This window comes from Melanaphis sacchari, unplaced genomic scaffold (genome assembly GCF_002803265.2).
Source record: "Melanaphis sacchari strain LSU unplaced genomic scaffold, SCAv2.0 Contig188_pilon_pilon, whole genome shotgun sequence".
Lineage (NCBI taxonomy): Eukaryota > Metazoa > Arthropoda > Insecta > Hemiptera > Aphididae > Melanaphis > Melanaphis sacchari.
In genome coordinates, this window is record NW_020270906.1 from 32,350 (window position 1) to 54,604 (window position 22,255).

The following is a 22,255-nucleotide window of genomic DNA, read 5'->3' on the forward strand; positions in this document are numbered from 1 at the left end:
TCTTAACATAGATTTTCTATTTTACATTTTTATTAAATAAAAATATTTAAAAATATATTTACGTTATTAAACATTTACCCTATTACGATTGCGAACGTATTTCGTATAATAGATTATTATAAACATAAATTAAATATAACACTTTTAATTTGAAAAATGGTCTTTGGTATGTGTGTATAAGGTTCCGTGTACATTCAGTGTATGCAGCTGTATACCCCCTGCGTACATCTTTGAGCATCATTGGTAAAATTTCCAACTTTTTTTCTAAATTAATCCCTGATAAAAATGATTTTTTGTTAGAAGCTCGTGAAGCTACTTTCGTATATCATACAGTAATTCATAATCAAAGTTTTCGATTACTGACATGTACTTCAGATTTGATTCGTCAGTTATTAAATGATAAAAAATTTACATGCGCAAAAATAAAAACCTGATATTATTAATATAATATCCGTATATTATTGATAATATCGTTAAAGAACTGCGTTCTGCCAAATTTATCTCGGTTTTAGTCGATGGCTAAAACAATAAATCAATAAAATTAATACCATTTCTTGTCCGATGTTGGTGTAAAACATAAAATACCTACTCAAATTTTCAATTTTGCCTGGTGAAACGTCCGATTTGATGACTAAAAAAATTGTAGACGTTCTTATAAAATTTGGAATAAAAGAAAAAATTTTAACTTTGTCAGCGGTGAGCGGATAATACAAATACAAATTTTGTGTGGAGTAGCTAGGAAAGGGAAAAACAATGTTCATACAAAACTTCAGACCGAATTAAATAAAAAAATACTGCTGTGCTCACATATTATGTAACGCTATATACAATGCGTCTTGGATTGTTTACTTCTAGATGTTAAAGCCATTACAGTTAAAAATTTTGATTATTTTCATTTTTACACTGTTCGCGTAGAAAAATTAAAAGAATTTTGTGAATTCGCAGATGTTTAATATCGAAATATTTTAGCACATACTAAAACAAAATAGCTATCATTATCACCTGCTGTAGATCGAATTATTTTTATGTTCAGTGGTTTAAAGTCATACTTTCTGTCGCAAGACTCAAGTCCTAAAATATTAGTTGATTTGTTTTAAAATAATAAGTTCCTGTTGTATATGAATCTCATACAAAGTATGCTTAAAGTGTTTAATAATTATTTACAAAAAATCGAAGGGGAACACATTTCTGTTTTTGAGTTGATAGATATACTAAATAACTTAATTAATAATTTAGAAAACGGGAAGAACGAACATTTTATCAACAGTGAAATAGAAAATATGATAAAAGTACTTGAAGAAGAAGGATTTTCAATAAAAAAAAGAGTTTGATATAGGAAGTCAAATATTTTTTGATTTGTGTATAAAATACATACAGAAATGGACAATGCCTAATCAGACACTATTAGCTAAATTAAATTGGTTGTATTTAACAAAAAAAACATACTGTGACATAGCAGAATGCCTAGAACACATTAAATTCTATTTCAGAATTCGTTGTAGTTAACGAAGATGAATACTTTGATGAATTTATGTCATTTTTAAATATTTTTCAAGAAAAATTCAACAAATGGGCAAAAAATTCTACTTCATTGGAACAAAAATGGTTGCAAATATTTAAAGTATTTAAAGAAAAAGACGTCGGTATTTCAAATCTTGCAGCAATTGTTGAATTTGCGTTTTGTTTACCGGGTTCAAACACATCGATAGAACGAGTGTTTCATTGATAACTTCCGCTTAGACTGATGAATGATGATCGTAATCAAATGGATGTGGCAACTGTAGAGAGTTGTTTGATTATCAAAACATAATTATTATGGTCTAAGTTGTATGAATTTTCACGACGAAATTATAAAAAATCACTCGTTTCTGAAAAACGTCCACAGCACGCAAAAATACATGATAACAATTGACAGCTGAAGATAAAGCTTAAAAATGTTAGCGGTATGTCACTATGAAGTACAAAAATTATTGTAAACTATATTTAAAATTAGTTATTGTTAAAAATAAAAGTATGATTTCTATTTCTATAATTTTGATATTTAGTGTTTAATATTTCGTAATGAATCCTAAAAATAAAAATGTAAAGAAAAAATTAATATTAAGTAGTTATGGTTAGATAAGACGATTAGGTCAAGTTATCCTTATTTGTTACGATATTATAAAAACGGAAACAATCCATTGCCCGTGTGATTTTCGTGGGTCTTATGTAAACAAACATTGCTAGAAACGAGCAAATTTAAAATTGCAATAGTTGCATTTTTTTATTATTATTTAGCGTTCTTTTAACAGTTTCAACTAATTTTGAACAATATATTGTTCAGTGATAATATTGATAATATTTATTTAAGTGATAACGTATGCCGCGCCCCCTGGAGTCCGTGTTCAAAGCTAATGTTGTCCGATTTGGTTAATATCAGACAGTGTCTATACTCTGATATAATGATGATTAATATATTATTGAACCTAAGCAAAAAATTAATACAAATTTTAAAATTTAGAATAGCTAAAAATATGCAATCACGCGTGAATTTACTCACTAATAAAATTCAAGAAATTGTGAAACATAGTTTTACAAAAAACAACATACTCTTGAAATTATTAGTTATTACTAACATCAGTGAGCAAAATGTTTGTACAAACTTGTTTCAAGTTTTGGAAAACACCACTAAAATATTAGAGAGTGATTTTTATTTTTAATACTGAATTATAATTTAAAATTATAAACAATTTTTATAAATATTTATTAAATAAGTTCTTAATAAGTACTATTTAGATAATAATAATTTTCTTTAATATATAGTTAAAAATTCAAAAAAATGATAAGCTATCACTAAGTTTAATTTTACGTTTGAACAACAATATAGACGTTTGGTAGTTATTGAAAGTAATGCAATCACGTGAAAAATAGGAATACTACTTGGCCACTAGGGGTAAATTATATTAAAAATTAAAATTATGGAGGCCAAAATAGTGCCTTTAGGGTGGCTAGATCTAAAGTAGGAGAGTCTGAATCTGGAAGATAATTTCTTAGTCCTTATATTTAAAAGTGTTAGAAAATATAATCACTTACCAAATACCAATATTAAATTAACTGTCCTCCTGAACTTCGGAGAGCTCTTTGAAAAGTTAAGTTCAGTTGTCTTTCGTAGAATCCGGTGTTGAGAGGTGTTGCTCTAATGATTGGTGTGCATTTTAAATTAATTTCAATTTTATTTGAAAGAAAAAAAATTGTATGTATTCTGATCGGATATGGATCATCAGCCTAGTATATCATTATTCATTAAACACATATATTTGATTTTGATGTTTTTATTTTTTTAATATTGCTATAATGCTATATTAAATGTAGAAATTTATTTTATTATAGATAAATATTATAGTAGGTTGATTTATTTTTTGCCGAAGAATATCAAATTTATTTTATTATTAATACTTATTTATTAAAATAATAATAAATATAATTTTTATAGGTAATATTATAATACATATTTATTCGACATTAATATATTATTATTGTTTAATTGCTATTAATTCATGAGACAATACTAAGTACCTATTACAAAATGGTTTAAATAACAAATTTATGATAATATAAATAGATGATATTTCGAAAATTTCATTACATTAGCTGAAATTCATGATTTAGGTATGTAATAAGTTATTCGTTTTTTTGACTATAACAAAATAAGATTGTTGATCTTGTCAAAAATTGGTTTTGCAGTAAATATCACTATTTGTATTTAATTTATTTTAGTTCACCAAATTATTTTGAAAACTACTGAGAAATTGTATTCACTCTATCTCGTTTTTATATTAGTATTAGTGTTAGACACTTAAATATATCACCTTGTATACAACGATACAAGAATCAATTTAAATTTTATTTTCAATAATATAATACGAACATAAAATTGAATTTAAAAAGAAATCATAGCTGACGCTATCTTCTGTCCAAAACAACGGACAAATTGTGAGTTGTTTCTCACGTAAACATTATAGGCTTAAGAGTGACAACGTTAGATAGCGCTGCTGTTATTATATTTTTCCTAATTGTATCGTTCACAATAATAACATGGTGGCATAGAGAGGAACTACGTAGCATTAGCCCTCTCTGTTTGACAACTTTGATATTATTACGATAACACAAATTTTGATTACCAGTCAGCGCGGACATTAATAAATAAATAAAATATGCGAAGTCGAACAACCGTTTTCCACATACAAAGTATAATGATAATAATTATTATTGTTATTTGATAGGCGAGTAAACTATTGAGTCTTTAAAATACGTTTAAAAGTTATAATTATTCATTATTCTCGACTATTACTTTTATTCTCAAGTATAAATAATAAATCAAATAATAATTTATAATATTATAGAACCATATTATTATGATATTTAAGGCTTGATGGTCGAGACTTAAATACAGTGCCTGCAAAATGCTAAAAAATATGAAAATCTAAGGACATTACCGTTCAGATTGAGTGATGTATACAGCGTGTATCAATTTTAGTGTGCGCGGGCTTGGAAATAATAATTAATTAAACAATTGGTATTGTACAAATAATATTTGTATGATTACATATAAATAAGCAACATGTATTTATTGGACACAAGCCACTGTACTGTTCACAAATATATTTACTATGGTTATTTAATCATTACATAACTAAATTATTATATCACTACATTTAACTATTAGAGTCTCATTCGCAATGGAGCGGTGGGAATAATTAATATTGACGTTAATGTCGGTAACTCACAGATGGAAAATTCACAAATATTAAAATAATTAATAATTACAGTATGGTGCGTGGGAGTATGTATATGGTGTACCTACAAGTCGGCGACAAATGTATTTAAACAATAATATTATACACTTAAAAACCTGATTAAAGAAGCTGAATTATACAATACTACCCACTTATTTGATACAATTTTTAAAATTGAAAAAAATAATACCTACCTATCTAAATATAATTAGTATCTATTGTGAGTGGAGGTATTATGGGTAATTATTTGGTCGCTAACTACAAGAAATGATACAGTTGACTTATGAATTAATTGATTTTAAAGTTTTTTCTATTTTAATGGCAGTATAGAATTTTTTGAAAACATTTACAATATACTTATATATTGTTTATAGTATACATTGTAGTTAATATATTTAAGTAACAAACGTTTATTTTTTATAACTGACATAAGACTTTCACGATGACATATGACCATGAAACATCGCTTACTAATAGTTATTTATTTTTCTTAATATTATATTTAAACTCCTTAGTACCTTACCAGTTTTCAATTAAAATAAGTTAAAAAAAAATAAAAATATATAGGTATACATTAGTGCACTGACGCATCAAACTTCATCGTTATGAAACTAAACCATTTTATCAATCCTGATCACTTATATCTACTTAATTAATTAATTACAGTTAGTCGTTAAATTTACGACTGCTACATTTATTGTCAAGGTTGTAAAAATAACAAATGCTTTATTAGTTTAAAACGATGTTGTTTTTTAGTTTTAATCATTATTAAAGTAAAAAATTAATTTTTAAAAATATAAAAATTATAATATATTTTGTTTTGCATTATCAGAACTAATTAAATTTAAATTCTATCTTATAACTGGTAATACAAAGTTAATTAAATTAAATATTATAGTACTTATGAATTTTGATTCAAACGTTTAACATGTTTATAGATATTTGATTATGTAAAGAAGTGAGTTGATGATATAATATTATTTGTTTTGGGATTTAAGACTAATATTAGTAATTTAATAATATAATATTTAAACACATCATTAATATTATATTACAATCACAGAAATTATAATAACTAAAATTTTATGTTTTTTAAAAGCTAAATAAATCGTTTTAAACGTTTTTGTTTAAAATATGTTAACAGTTTATTTAAAACACTCTCCAACCTTGCATATTTTTATACTACGATAAATATTAAACTTGAAATTTTTGTTTTTCTCTGAATCTATTGACCAGATAAAAGAGAAAAGTCTACTCAAATAAAAGGTGATTAACAATTATAAAAATAATGTCTGTAAACATATATATTTCAGCGTGTTGTGTCATTACACACTAGCCATTATATGGTACCTATAGTTAAAATGCTCATAAAATTTAATTATATATGGCTCATCATTTTAAAACGGCTGAGAATCACTAGTCTATCTAAAAAAAACACTTGTGGGCTGTGTTGTACGTAATGTTTTAATTAAAAATGTATAATGTATGTAAAATTGTTCATACACTCATACGGAATTAAGAAAGGAAATCCATTGTAATTAAATGGTCATTTTGACGAACTATCTAATTCATATTAAGTTTTTGGCTAATAATACACAACTACCTACACTCATTATTTTCAACACAGGTACATATTTATGCTGTTAATAAATGACGAATGTAATTTATAAAAGTGGTTTGCGTGACGTAAAATAGAGCGTTTGTGAGTCTTTCCATGCCGTGTGTCTGTGATCAATACAAAATACATTATGCATGTATAATGTATAATATTATATTATATCCATTCAATAAATAACTGATATCATAATAAATAGATTATATTTTTATAGTATAAGTTATTTTTTTTTTTTTAACTTTCGAGCTTCAAGTCAAATATAGGTAGGCACTATTTTTATTCATTATAATGATTGAAATACATTGTTTATGCTATTGTTATCGGAATAATATAATTGTTCTCAATTCGTTTTTGTATACAATTGCAGGAAAAAAAAAACGTCCACTGTGTTTCAGTGTTTTGTATTTTATTTTTATTACTAGAGATATTTTATATGAGATTCACACCGGACGTCTAAAATGGAACTGTCTGGGAATACTAATTTGTTATAGACCACTTGTCTTACACTTATATTGGAACAATGCGGAGTTTTGTATACATTACCTAATTATTTACGTCTTGAGACGTAAACGGAAGAGAAATATCATACAACTAATTTGTGAACGAATCGGCTTGGTAAAACGACTGTTCAATTTATTATAAAATATAAATATATTATTTTGAATTTTATATGTATGTATTATGTGTCTACATCTTTTAACTATTGTTGTTCGTTCTTAGTTAAAATAGTTTATTTAAAAAAAAATTATATATATTAGCTCATGTATGACTTATTATGATTTTATTTGATCAATATGTAAATTGAGCTGGCGCTGTAAAAAGATTGAGGGATGGATGATTTTGTAAAATTTATTTTCATAGATAATTAATTTTACACGTGTATACATACGCGATCATTCCACTCTTTTTATTCACTAAAATGTTTGTTTAATTGTACCAGAGAGTCATGTACTCGTAACTCGTATCACCTTTTTTTTAGTTATTCGCTTATCCAATAAATGTTGACACCTTTCTAAGTTTGAGGTTGTACAACAGCATAGGTATAACTATTGTTAAACATATAGTAATATAGCAGCTCAGACTGATTTACTGTTTAAATTACAGTAGAAATTTGTGCAAATTAATTTACAAAAGAATTGATTTTCTAGAACGACTGCAGATACTTTTTGACTAATACTTTCAACAAATTTTTATGCAATAGAAACATTTAAAAAAAAAATGCATTTTATCATTTTATTTTCTAAGAGTATTTACAATTTGTTAAAATTAAAAAAAAAATTGTGACTAAGTAGCGAATTAACTTTAGTAAAATGTGCGCTATGTTACTGCGCATTATGGCTATAGCTATTATAAGTATTGAGATTATAAATGAAAAAATCAATATTTAGATAAAAATGAAATTACTGTTTAGCTTTAGCAGCATAAATGTTATATACACACAATTTTGAAGTTACTCGTTATACACGCATAGGATTTAATAGTGAGAACAAGGACACACAGTTTATAGGTAGGTACAATATATATTCAAATATATATATAATATAATACAATATTTTCAAATTATTATATTTTGTGTTTTTTTTTTGTAGTTATGACTTTTAACTTTATATAGTATATAAATGTTTCATAGTTTTCTTATATCATATGAGAATGGAACTTGAGCATAAGTTTAATGGTTTAGTACGATGACTAAGCTAATAAAAAACGCATAATAATATTTACACAACTTTAGGAAATAAGTATACTTTCAGTCAATATTTTGTTCATAACATTTAAACGAGTATTTTCAATATGATTAAATAATTTTATTGTTTTTAATTCAAATAATATTATATTATACAGTATTTATGAAATTGGTTTATTTCCAATCAACTGTATCATTATTCAATCCATCAAAAAAATAAAAACTTCTATCAATCTACACGAAAGTCCTAGAATTGGGTATAGATGTATAACAATCAATAGTTATATATTTTTTGATTTACTTGTTTATATTATTATTTTCTACATAAATTAGGTGAATCGTGAATGAATACATTGTTTTCGACTACCTGAAAACTAAATTTTAATTTTTTATTTAATAAGTCCTGATATTTTGTTCGGTGTTTTTTTTTCTTAAATGAATCTAATCTGTTTCAGTTTTTAGTTTATGGTATCAATTCGAATGTTTTCACTTTTTTTTTTTTTAATTGAGGCTTAAGTATTAACCCATCTGATTTTAACAAAATCTAGTCTATAAAATTTATAAAAAGACTTATCATTTAATTTATGCATCTTATAAGTTAAAATATTTGTGTTGTTCAGTAATCATCTTACAATTAAATACATTAGGTATGCATCTACTATTTAAATTATTTTGTTATTTTATACACTTACAAATAATATATTTGTTTATTATAATTATATATATCTTACTGTAAGTATATATATAGTCTAGGGGCTTAAAAATTTTAAATATTTAATCTAAAATTATACGATTGTATTATTATATTATGCTGATTGTATATATAGGAGATAGAGGGGGAGGGGATAATAAAGAAAAGTATGCAGGAACATGGATATTTAGAATGGATAGAAAGTTGAGTGTCATTTAGTGGAGAAGTAATAGAAGTAATCGTAGGAAATATATTTATTACTAATAAATATATGAAATATTATTAATTTTACTTTTTTTCTGAAATTACTTTTCAATAATACAATGATGCACGACATGTCTGTCGGTAAATTGCACTTTCATTGCAGTAAAAATAATGTTCATACAAGTGCGCATTTTTCTCTGAGAATACTAATCTGTAGTTACCCATATTTTTGCTTTCCCATAAATTATTTTGTTGCTCAAAATTTTCTTTGCACCTTAACGTTCTTTGCTTGCTAAAAATAATTTACACACATTATTATACATAAAAAAAAATAATGCTTTATTTTATGTAAAAATATTGGTGCTTTAATAGGTTATTAAACGATACTCAATATTTACTTATTTTAAAAATTTCATAGAAAATATTATTATTGATAAATTAATCAGGTTATATTAAGGTCTTACATAACTAAAATCAAGCACATAATTGAAAATATTATAAATAACCTAAGTAGGTAAATATATTTTTCTCTATTTCTTCATAGGTAATTATAGTATTATATAAAAAAATTTAGATTTCAATAATCGTGATAGCTGGTATAAATATAGTACAATAGTAGCGGTATGGATACAAAATTATTAACTGTATGACTAAGGTTATTTTTAAAGTTGTTAACCAGCAACATTTTTTAAATACAATTGATTTAAAAATTTGTATTTGAATAAATTAATAAATGTAAGCAAATGGTTTTCAAACATACTAAACGTTTTTATCAGAATTTATGGTTTGTTGTTGAATTTTCCATTTCTCTTCTCCAGAAACAAATTTTTTTAAAGTCTTATTCAATTGTAATAGTTTAAACGTATCAATCAGTAATTCTCGTTTCACTAATTTGTCAATCGAAGTGTCTGTGTGAAAATCTGGCGAATGATTAACCTAAGGACAATTCGTTAGGATGTTAAAAATATTAAACACCGATTAATCGTATGAATCAATGATGTAACAATATCTGACTTCCAAGAGATATGGCTTGCAGTTTTCATCTAAAAGTACATCGAATCCCAGAATTTCGAAACATGCTGGCGTATATTTATGACCGGAAAAACACGTCTGATAGCTGCGGTTGACAAACGGATAGGCCAGGATTATGGTTTTAATGATAACATCATCAATTTCGTTCCATATTTTTTTTTCGTCGTAGCCTTCTGCACGTAGCCAATTACTGAGAGTTGTAATTCGGCTAAATTTAACGAAGCATATTTTAAAATTAACGACAGAATCTTGTTTATTTTTTTATCTCACCGTTTACTTCCAAAAAGTTCGTTATCAATGTACATTTTATTGCATTTGTTCACTGAGTAATTGGTTAGATGCATAAACCGATCGTTTATATTATTGTGCGTGGGTGTTTCATAAGGTTCCGTTGCTAATCTGTGAAATTATCGTATATGGAGTAAGTGAAAATTGAATTGCATTGTCCATTGAACTATTATAGCATTGGCGCATTACTAACGAAATGTAAAATAGGTAAAATAAGTTATTAATTATTACACAGTACCACGCATATAATAAATAGGTGGACATTTTATACATTTATAAGCTTTATAAGACAATTTTTAATGTGCCTAATTATTTACAGCAAGGTTTTAAAATAAATAATAAAATATAATATAATAAATAACATTTTTAAATGTAATCAAAATTGTATTAAATACTACACTAATAATTATGGAAAAAATAAATCTGCTTGAATAAATATATAGGTTACTATCATCAATTTAAATAAAAATGTTGAACACTGACATTTAAACTCGGTTTAAAATTGAATTAAGTCAAAATGTGGATTTAAAATTTAAAATTTCAACCCTCACATAAATATTGACCATTGAGAAGTGTATCATACCTCAGATAGTTTCTAGACTTTGCGCACATTAAACTATATTTTTTCTATAACCTATCCAACAGTAATCGTAACTGTTTACGTAACTACCGTAACTTTACTTATATTTAGTAAGTCAAAAAACAATTTTTAATAGATTATTAAAAGTTTTAGTTTCTTATACCAAAAATATTGTTGGGTTTTCGAAGTCTTAAGTATTCAGATATTATTTTTACCTGACAAGACCATCATTGTAAACGTATATCTTAAGTGGATCACATGATGCTATTAAAGTATACACACGCATGTCAAATTTATAGCCATCTAATAACAATGGCTAAAACAATATAATATTACAGAGAAAGGTAATTCACTTTTTATTTAATAATATATTACTTATAGTTTAAAAATTTGTTTTTGATTACCTACTTTGGAAATGTAAAGCTGACAAATCATATTATGTTCATACAGATTAATTTTTTTTGGAGACTTAGTTATGTATATTCCGGTACCTCGACTTCCTGCTGTTGGTTTTATAATATATGTTGAATTTTTATGTTGACTCGTGTAAATTTGAAATTTCATGTAACTAAAATTAATTAAATTATATTTATTGTATGTCGACTATTTATTAGAAAAATCTTACTCCGATGGTAAATGCCATGTCATAGGATAAAAATTATAATCGTCTCGAAAACTATTAGCCATTTTATTGAGGTTGCGAGCTAATGAATCTTTACGACAAATTTCTGACATACCCAGAAAATGATTCGTTTTCTGAAAACAATAAGATACATAATCGCGAATCGGTTTAATTTATTATTTATCATACATTTTAATATTTTATTGGGTTTGATATGTTTATTGCTCAGTACTGAGTATTCAGTAAGAAAAGACATCTATTACATCTACATCACTACTTAAATTAAACATTAACCAATTAAAATAAGATTTATAAACTAAAAATACTAAGATAAGACTTTAAAATAAATAAATCATAACGATGATATTATTGTTTTCATAACTTAATCACAAATACACAAGTAACTAACTTAAACAATATCTAGCTTAGAAATTTTAAGAAAAGGAAATTCAAAGTTCACAGTTTATGGAATTTATAAACCACCACAAGTTAATATTAATTTATTTTTAGATGAATTTTAACAAATTATCCTTCGAAAATCTAGAATCAAAAAAAGTGACATCAATATAATAAAGAGCGACTTAAATATAAATATAATAAATAACGATTAATACTGTAATAACTATCTCAATTTAATTAACGAATATGGATTTATTAATCTCATTAATTATACAACTATATCAAAAGAAATAGGATATTGTTTAGATTATGTACTTTTAAAATCTTATGCACTAACAAATATAAAAACATTTGTTGCTCATATCTCTTTAGTTGACCATTTAGCAATAGTTACTAGTATAATTAACATAATTTAGGTATAATAAGAACAACTCACCAAATCAAAAAATCTTAAACAAGTTAATTATTCTAAATCATCACTATCGTTAAAGAACTACAATAATTGGTCAATAATAATGAACGCTTTTAATGTAAATTCTGCTACTAATAAATTCATAAACATTTTTAAAAATAATAAAATTACTTTTCTTCTTTTTCTTCTTCTTCTTCTTCTTTTTCTTCAAAAAAAAAAAATCATCGAAAATCAAAAAATTTAAACTCTGGGTAACAATTGCAATTATTTTATTGATTTTTCGTAAAAATAAACTACACTTAACAGTAAATAAACATCCATTAAGAAAAATAATGTAAGTTTTCAAAAGTCAACAGATCTCTTAGAACTTAAGAAGTTGTTTATCAAGCACTAATGGAATTTATAATTAATTACGTTATTTCTATATGGAGAAGTATGTACAAAACGACTATAGATCCATAAAAAAAAAAAATACTGAAATTTGTTCTAGAAACAGATTCAATATGCTACAAAATAGACATATAATAATATGAATTTACCCTTAATAATACAATTTTTTATTTTAAGATTCTGTTCTTTACTAAGTTAAAAATAATGTAGTTACTCTTAAAATTGAATACGGAAATAATACTAGAAAAATATTATCATCTATAATCAAAGTAATAATTATACATAAAAAATTAATACTATCCAAATAATTATGTATTGGTCCAACAACTTACAAAAAACTACCATTAGAAGTTAACTACAGAAATTTATTCAAAGTTCTTAAAAAAAAATTATACTTTGGCTACGCAGCAAGAAAAAAAATTTAGTTTTACAACAGGTTTACAGCATTACTGAATTAGTATAATAAATGATGATTTTAGTAATTATTTATGGTTGTATTTCTTTAAATTATATTATTTTATTAATGTGTGATTTTATGTACAAATAATGTATTTAATTATATCAATGTTTTAGTTAAATAAGAAAAATTGTTTGTAATTATTTTTTATTAATTTTACTATCTAATAATGTTTTTAATTATAATAAAATAATTAACCTAATAATTATTAATCATTTAATTTCGTCCAAATTTTTACTTAAAATGTCAATAAAAAATAATTACCTTTATGTTTATTTTTTTATTTTATGGTCTCAGTATGAACTACTTATGAAGAAATTTGTATTTCATCTTCCAAAAAAATAAAAAAAAAAATAAAAATAAAATAATTTGCTTTTTATATTTATACGTTTTTTTCTAAATTCTATATTCAAATACGTAAAAAAAAAAAAAAATAGTGAACTGCATTTTTAATATTTCTATAACTTATGTTGAGTATTGTATTAAATTTTTATGTATTTTAAACCGGCAAATAATTTTCATCATTAATTATAAAAAAAAATTAAAAATTTTTCCCAAAAAAAAACATCAAATAAATAGATTGAATTTCCTACCTAAAACCATCTCCAAATTTTAAAATCAAAGCATTATTACTGTCACAAAAAGTGATGATAAACAAAAAATAATTGCTATGCTCAGATTCTAAAAACAAATTTAATATAAAAAATAAATATACCTATTACTTAACTATATATATTCCTATTGGTAATATACTTTCATGTATAGGGTTTTAGTTTATTGTATACAGTTTAGAATTAAACGCAAATATTTTTGTACATTAAAGTTTCACTCCTAAAAGCCTTAGATTTGCCTTAGACGATAATTATTTCTAGCCCCTGCCTAAATATGTAACTTATTTTTTATACAGTTTTCATTTTAAAATTATATAGTGTGCAAGAATCTACTACTTTATCAAATATTATTCTTCCTTGCATATATTTTTTTTATCAACATTTTTAGGAAAACAATTCAAAAATTTCCAAGACAAATGATTAAGATATTTACAATAATTAGATATAGGTAACAAAATGAGAAAATCCTTTTTGAAACTGGTTTAAGTTAAAATGATTTGTTATTCTATAATTACTAAAAATTGTTAGAAACTTGTTACTAAAATTTCCAATTAAATTAAATTTCCTATTATAAAATTTATTGAAGTTGAAGTTAATATAATTTTTGCTACTCCAAAAGATGATTAAAAAAAACATATCATTATTGTAAAATCAATACATTCATAATTATGCTCAGAATCTCAAACATATTTTTACTTCCTATGTATTATAAATTATAATTATATTATATACATTTTATAGCTTACTTGATATTTTTTTAAATTTTTGGCTTTTTTAATGTCCATGGGTGTATTACACCACCACAAATCCCACGATTCTTCTGGTTTTACGACATACATACCCATTGATATTGCTACATCGTATACAATAGAATAACTACAATTTTGCAAGCATATTGCACTCCTATGTGACAACAAAGTGACAAATTTTTTAAATTTTTATATTTTATACGATAACTACATAGCTAGGGTATGATTTATTGTGTATTATCATTTCTAGTTCTAAATTCACAACCTAAGACACTATAAATACGTAAATTTCATTTCTTGACAATGGATAAACAATAAAATATAGCAAGTTTTCTCAAATTTAATTTTTAAATTAAATCTATATTTTTTGTAATGTACAAAGTATATAAGTACATGAAGTTCGTTTTAATATTCGGTTGATATACATAGTCATTACTTAAGGGAATAATATTGAGTGTTAAGAATATTCGGAGGTACGTGCTATTCTAATATGCCACTTAATAAATATGTTTGAATTTAGTATATCATTGTTGATATTTAGTATTTACCAATAATTACTTATTTAATATAAAAGTAGTAATAGTAATAGTAATAGTTATTAAAATTTAATATTCCAAATATTTAATAGTACTCTAATCCGTGTTCCAAAATTCTAGGCATTTTTAGTGTATTATTGATTCGATTACTTTTTTTTGGATATTCTTTTCCTCAGTAATCTGTTGAATAGAACTTGTTTTTTTTCATTATAGAATCTAAAAACGAAATACAAAAATAAAAATAAAATAATAAAATTAAACAAAATTTATTCGAAGTTATTTTATTTAGTTGTCATGAGTACGATCTTTATATCAATGGTTATTTTAAGTTTAAATCAGCAAATCTTTAAATATCTCCGTTTATTTATAATTAAATACATTTTTGTTTATTCAATCTCAGACATGGATATATACTATAATATTATCTATTATTATATAATCCAGAATATCAATTTACTTCCATTTTGTACTGCCAAAATATCATATTATTTTTTTAAATATTATTATATATATTTATATTAAACAAGTTCTAGCTTTGCAATCTTGAAATTTCTTTAAAATCTAAAAACATTAAAATTACTAGAGTAGGCTCACATACCATAGATAACAAAATTATAATTGCAATATGAGAACTATTTTATTATAATTTAAAATCAAACAACACTCTTCAATATTAGTTACTATTTCACTGCATACAAATGGTAAGAATATATTAGCAATATAAAAAGAAAATTGCATAAAAATAAACAAAAAAAATCCTGTTTTGATATTATACATTTTGAACTATAAATCAACCATTAATATTTTAGTAAGTAATAATAAAAGTTCAATAAAATGTATGTATCTCATTCAATCATCATATGATTTATACAAAGTTATGAACTTTTTTAATTATTTGTTGAATTTTTATTGATAGAAAATTATTTTCTAGAAATGTTTTGGTATCTCACAAATTATTGTGTAAGTATTATGATAAATTGTAACACATTTTAATATTTACATTATTATATTATTTATTAATGACAAGTTATAAAATCAAGAAAAATAGTATTTTTGACCTTACCAATAAATGTGATTATTTTAAGTTTCTAAAAATGGAAAGGGATAAATAATAATTTTTTAAAGACTCGATAGTACCAAGAACGTATTTATCACAACTGAATATTCTTTATTTTAATAATACAAAATATGTTGAGGAAAACTTAGATATTTTTATTTTTCAAGTAAATCTAGTAAAAGGATCTATATGAATAGATACATCGTTTAACATTTTATTCATATGCTTCAATGTTATCACTTATCTGATTAGGTGCAACAAAGCATGACTTTAGTATTTACGTACTTCTGTTTTGAAAGTATTTTTTTAGATCAAAAGTATCTGTTAACAGATTTCCCACTATATTGTATAAAATCATGTTATGGGTAGTTTCTTTGATTTGCGCTCAAAACGAAATATTTTTATATGAGTACAGTAAAGTTGCTTGCCCCCCTTGTTTTACACTTTTAGTATGGAAAATAAAAACGCACTTATGAAATGTATACGTCTTGAATGTTTTTGTAATCGAAAGAAAAATGCTTACATATATCTAAGATAAATAAAAATATGATATTCGATACCTAGTAAACTTCATGGTGTATCTAATGTATATTTTCTTTTAACTTATAACTTACAATATTGCATCATGTATGTGCTACTTTTGAATACACTCGATCAATTTTTACGAGTTTTACTTCATCTTATTTTTTCTTTCACAATTGTAGTAGAATACTCGAGTGAATACAAATTTGTTGAAACTTTGAAACTTTAAAATATGTTGCCCATGTTTTTTTTCGACAGGATGGTTTGTCTTAAATTTTTTGAATATTACTCAAGTACTTTGAAATATATTTAAGAAAATAGAAAGAAATTAAATTATTTAAGTATCTTATTCAATTTCTTTATCATTTTCTATATTTTCATCAAATATAAAATTAATAAATGGTGTATAAATTCAATTTACAATAATTTATGTAGCAAATTATTATTTTAATTCTAGTGTTTTAAGTTTTTCCCTATGACTAGCAACTTTTGTTTCAATGTCAATTTTGTTATCAACTACTATGTTTTGATCAACAAGAGTTTATATTAAATTTTATATATATAAAGCTTTTGTTTGTGTAAGGATAATTTAATTTGGTGAATAGCCATTGATATAAGGAAAACGAAAGCATCTCTATTTCTTGAGAGTAAACGGCGGTAATGCTTAATAAAATGCATTACTTTGTTAATTCGTTATATTTTGATCTTTGAATACGTTTCTCTGTTTTAAGTTTTAGGCTTTTTTATTTAGTTGTGATTATTTCTTATAATTTAATGGGTTGTTCACCTTATTTCGTTGGCCCGGGTTATGGTCGCAGACCCTATTATAAACTTTGAACGACTATTGTTTGAGAATGGCCAAGCGGAAAAGGTTAACGAGCCCTTGAAAACTCTTGAAACTTTACCCCTTCTAAAAGATGCCAGTGTTACAACTAAGAGTCTCCAAATGCAAATTAAAAGTGAAGGACAAAAAATAAATACAAATAAAATATAAAATAAAGTTACCGAGTTGAGGACTTAGATTCCTATATTATTGTGACTTATTTAATTGATTTTCTTTATGTCTCTGTATTTTTCTATCACAGTTGATGTTTACTTTTTTATATTGAAAGTTTTATGATGAAAATGGTTCCCACCGTTAATTCATTGCACACAAATATGGAGAATGCATTTTGATACCTATTATTTAATCGTTAGTAGGTTCCAAATAAACATATATAGTAGGTATATAAACTTATTTTTTTCATAGGCGTATACTTAACCGGTATTTATCCAGAAAAGAAAATCTTTGTTGAGTTTATTTTTCATTTCTTCGTTGATACACAAATGTTTATTAATAATATATTGGTTGATAGAATAATAATAATAATAATAATAATAATAATAATATACAATGCACGGCAGGATGAGCTTACAACTTTAGTAATAAAACCCAAGACAATAGAAAGTCCATATTAATTTTTCCATTGATGAATTTGATTATTTTCTCTCTAGGAACCTCTTGAATTGGTAATATATAATGTTTATGTTTCATACGATCATAACTGCATTGAAGGATATTTTAAAATATTTATGATTGTGTAAATCAATTGTTGTTTGTCATGAAATTCATGCTTCATAATTAATAAACAAAACAATTTTTTTGATCTATATTCTTTGTGGTTTTAGAATATTTAAATGTGAATAATAAATTTTAACGTTCAGTAAAATATTTTATTTAGTTATCGGGGAAATAATTATGTATAATAATTAAATAGCCTGTACGAGAGATAATCAAGTAGTAATAGTGATTCACTAGTTCATTAGTTTTAAAAAAATATATGGAGGAATACTAATATTATCAATATTATTTACTTTTTATTTCATTAATGTATTTTTACGGATTGTATAAGCAACTACATCAATATGAATTTGTTAATCAATTAATAGCACGAGAATAAAAATCAATTTTTTTTATTTATAGAGTTTAAAGTCTTATGGTTTTTTTTTTTTTTTATGCTCCAATGGAATAATAATTTAGTTAGTGTATTACCTGGTATTAATATCATAACCATTTATTCGTATCAGCTATATTATTTTTTAAGTAGGTAAACATGTCGTCTTCATGAAATATGTTTGTTTTTGTTTTGGTAAGAAAATATCTCTACACTTACCGAGTAGCCAAAATAATAGCTTTGGAAGTAAATAACTGATGGTAGAAGTTTTGGAAATAGTTTCTTTGAAGTATTCGAGAGTATATGTGTACAGCGAAAATATGTACCTATGTGTTATAAAAACTTTTTGATTATATTGAATTTTTGATTTTTTTTTCTGAAGGTTCAATTTACGGAACGTTTACAGTTTAAACTAATAAAGATAAAATGAGAACTTGCGTGTATCATGAAAATTAATGTCCACTAATATATTTTTTCATTCTATCTTGAGATAGCTCATTGGTATTATTCAAGTCATTTAAATAGCATTCGTGTTTTTATGTCGTAATCATTCATCTGTAAGACGTATGCATACGATTATGTAAAGCGATTAAAATACACTGTTTTCAAATCGCAAGAATACTCACAAATATTTATTAACTCTGTCAATCATCATAATATAATATACACGTTAGCTTGAAGTTTCATATTCAGTGGTAAGGGGGCTGTGTGGATCTGTCAGATGAACTAAAAAAAATTATAAAGTCAACAGATTTTTCTATTTTTTCTATAAGTATTATTAGTGTTTGCCTCAATAGCAAAATAATTTTGGTATATTATTTTCTGTGTATGTGGTTCTGTAATAATATATAATTTAATACTGTTCATATATAAATGTATGACGGATCAAATTAAAATAATCTAAATTGTTTAATGGTGTGTAATCAGATTTAGAAATGTGTGTTGTCTGTAGTAGGTGGTCTGCGTTAGAATTCGATGAAAATGACTGAAATATAATAAAAGTACTCGTAAACAAGGCGGTGGTGGACTTGTTTTTCATTCATATATTATACATTAATAATAAGTAATAATTTTATTAAATTCAGTGATTTTAGCTTATGTAATATTAAATTTTACTTTACAGAATATGTATCAAATTATATTAAGAAAACTTTAAATTATCTAATTAAAGCCAATACATATACATATCAACAAAGAAAAAAAAGATAGAAGGATGTCATTATTTATTCTTATAGAGATCAACAATTTGATGGTTTATCTTAAATTCAATTGTAATAAACTAATATTAGGTACTACCTATGTATAAACAGTCAAATTTGATCACTAATATTATATTTCGTGCTCGTACAATATTTTTTATTCATCATAGTTTATAAGTTATAAGTAGTTATAACTATAAATACCTGTAAATTAATTTCTAAATTTCATCGTGTACAGATTGAAATTTCTTAAATTCATTATTATCAATGAATAATAATCATTCAATTATTATAGTCTACCGAGTAGGTCTTGATATAATAATTAATAAGTACTTGTTAACTATTTATTATTCGCTTTGTAAACATTGGAGACATTTCAAAAGTGATTTACGGTCCACTTTAAAAATGTATTTACTATTCATATTTTTAATACCACAATATAATTTAAAATGAATATAATAATATTTGGTATTACTTGTTTTATTTTTATAGAAAATTGACAAGTTGCTTTTTAATATTATTTTAATAAATGGTTATGAAACAACTAAAAATTATGAGGTGAGTTTAATTTTAATATTTTATTAAACTCGTGATAAATATTTTTACATAACTTCTCAAATAAAAAAAAAACTCATTAGAAAAAATCTTTTTACACTTCAATAATTATTTTAAGTTTCTAATGAAATAGCCTCTATATATTTTTAAATATAATAAAAAAAATTTTAAAAGAACATTAGGGAAAATAATTTTTTTTAAGTCCAAACAAAGTTAATAAAAACTAAACTAATAGTGAAAGTTAAAAAAATATATTAATAGTAAATAATCACTTATACACTTTTGATTTAAATGTGTTCTTGAAATAAACAGTTGGTGATATTTTAGTCTAGTAACTGATTAAGTTTGGTTTATGTTTTTTTGTAATTATTTTCTAATCCTTAATAAAATATTCCTACCTATTTATAGCTGTTTATGAACACTAAGTGTGCAACGTGCTACATTATTCATATTTATTTATAATAAAAATATTATGATTACGCTACACTACTCATTGAATTCTCTTTAATTGTTTTTAGAAGTGTAGGCAAAGAAGAAAAAGGTCTTTATACTGTCGTTTGAAGCTGATTTAATGTAAGAATTTTTACTGAACACGTTTAAATGATTCGATTAAACCTATTTTTGATAGATTTAGTAGTATTAGTGAACAATACTCTAGTATTTACTTGATAATCGAGACGTATAATGTTTTGGACAAAGCTCACTCTTGAATTCTATTTCAGTATTATTATCGAAAATGGAAAAAAAAATATTATTCAATTGCTTGGATGTGATATTGATAGAAACTAATGGGAGAGGAGGAAGGTGGTAATATAGGTTGTTAAAAAATTTAAAATTCGTCATTTAAATTTATTTTTACCTATACAAAAATCAGTTTGACAATGTCTAAGGTACACGTCACATATACGCAATACACATTGTATGATATTATGTACAAAATACAAATTATAATGTGTGTACCATCTCTGCCATTGCAACTTATTTTCGAATTATTGTCAAGATGGTATTATATTAAAGTTTTATAAACTCAGTTTACAATTATTTATTATTTTATATTGGTACTTAATCATGTTTATAATATATTTTATCAAAATGAGTTAAATTTCTTAACATTTTAATAATAACCATAATATGTTCCTCGATAATTCATATAATTGTCATATAGTTTTTATGACACATCAAATATTTTAAACTGATAATAATTTATATACACATTCAAAGTATAAAAATTGTTCTGATTGGTAGCATACTTAGCAGGTTTTGTACTTACATGGTTTATAAATCTTAACTGAATGAAATACTTAACAGTTAACGTACTCGTAACATAGGAAATTCAATTACTAAAATATAGTTTTATTAAAGCTGATTTATGTATTGTATTTAATAATAAATGTTCACATTTAATTAGTGAGTTTTCTTTTAAAAGTTTCATACAAGCCACTAAATAAACAAAAAAAAAAAACTTATGAACTTACTGCCGGGTAATCTCAATCACTTGATTGAAATAATGTTTTGAAAAATTTACCAATAAACAATTATGTATTTAATGAATAAAAATGATCTTGTTGTAATAATTTGCTTGCTAAAGCTTATTTTTTTATAAATAATTATATTGGAAATATATTGTTTAATATAAATTGATGTATTTTAGCCTTTTGATATCTAAGAAATCTTATAATTTTAAAAGTTCAAACATCCTTTTGATTCAGTTCTTGGAAGTACAACATTTTGTTAGAAGATTTTATTGTAGTAGCAGATAATTATTATATACTTTGTATATTTGGTTCTTGCAATTCAAAATACTCATTTTAATACAAAATGTTTACAAATAATATTATAACACGAAACAATGGAGAAAAAATTACATAAAAACTACAAATTTCATATAAGCAGTAAAACATTTAAGCTTTAAAATGTATCAAAAATTTATAATTATTAATTTT

The 22,255-nt window shown here is 24.1% G+C and overlaps 1 protein-coding gene across 1 annotated transcript; it reads right to left on the reverse strand.

Annotated features, from left to right (window-relative positions):
- Nucleotides 1-9,077: 9,077 nt before the first annotated feature.
- LOC112592738 (tubulin polyglutamylase TTLL6) lies at nt 9,078-16,781 on the reverse strand. The gene is made up of 10 exons (XM_025336890.1): nt 16,777-16,781; nt 15,195-15,238; nt 14,507-14,661; nt 11,495-11,625; nt 11,278-11,437; nt 11,085-11,185; nt 10,272-10,400; nt 9,984-10,209; nt 9,730-9,905; nt 9,078-9,261 (listed from the first exon to the last, which is right to left on the reverse strand). The coding sequence occupies exons 1-10, from the start codon at nt 16,779-16,781 to the stop codon at nt 9,078-9,080; spliced, it is 1,311 nt and encodes a 436-aa protein (XP_025192675.1).
- Nucleotides 16,782-22,255: the final 5,474 nt, after the last annotated feature.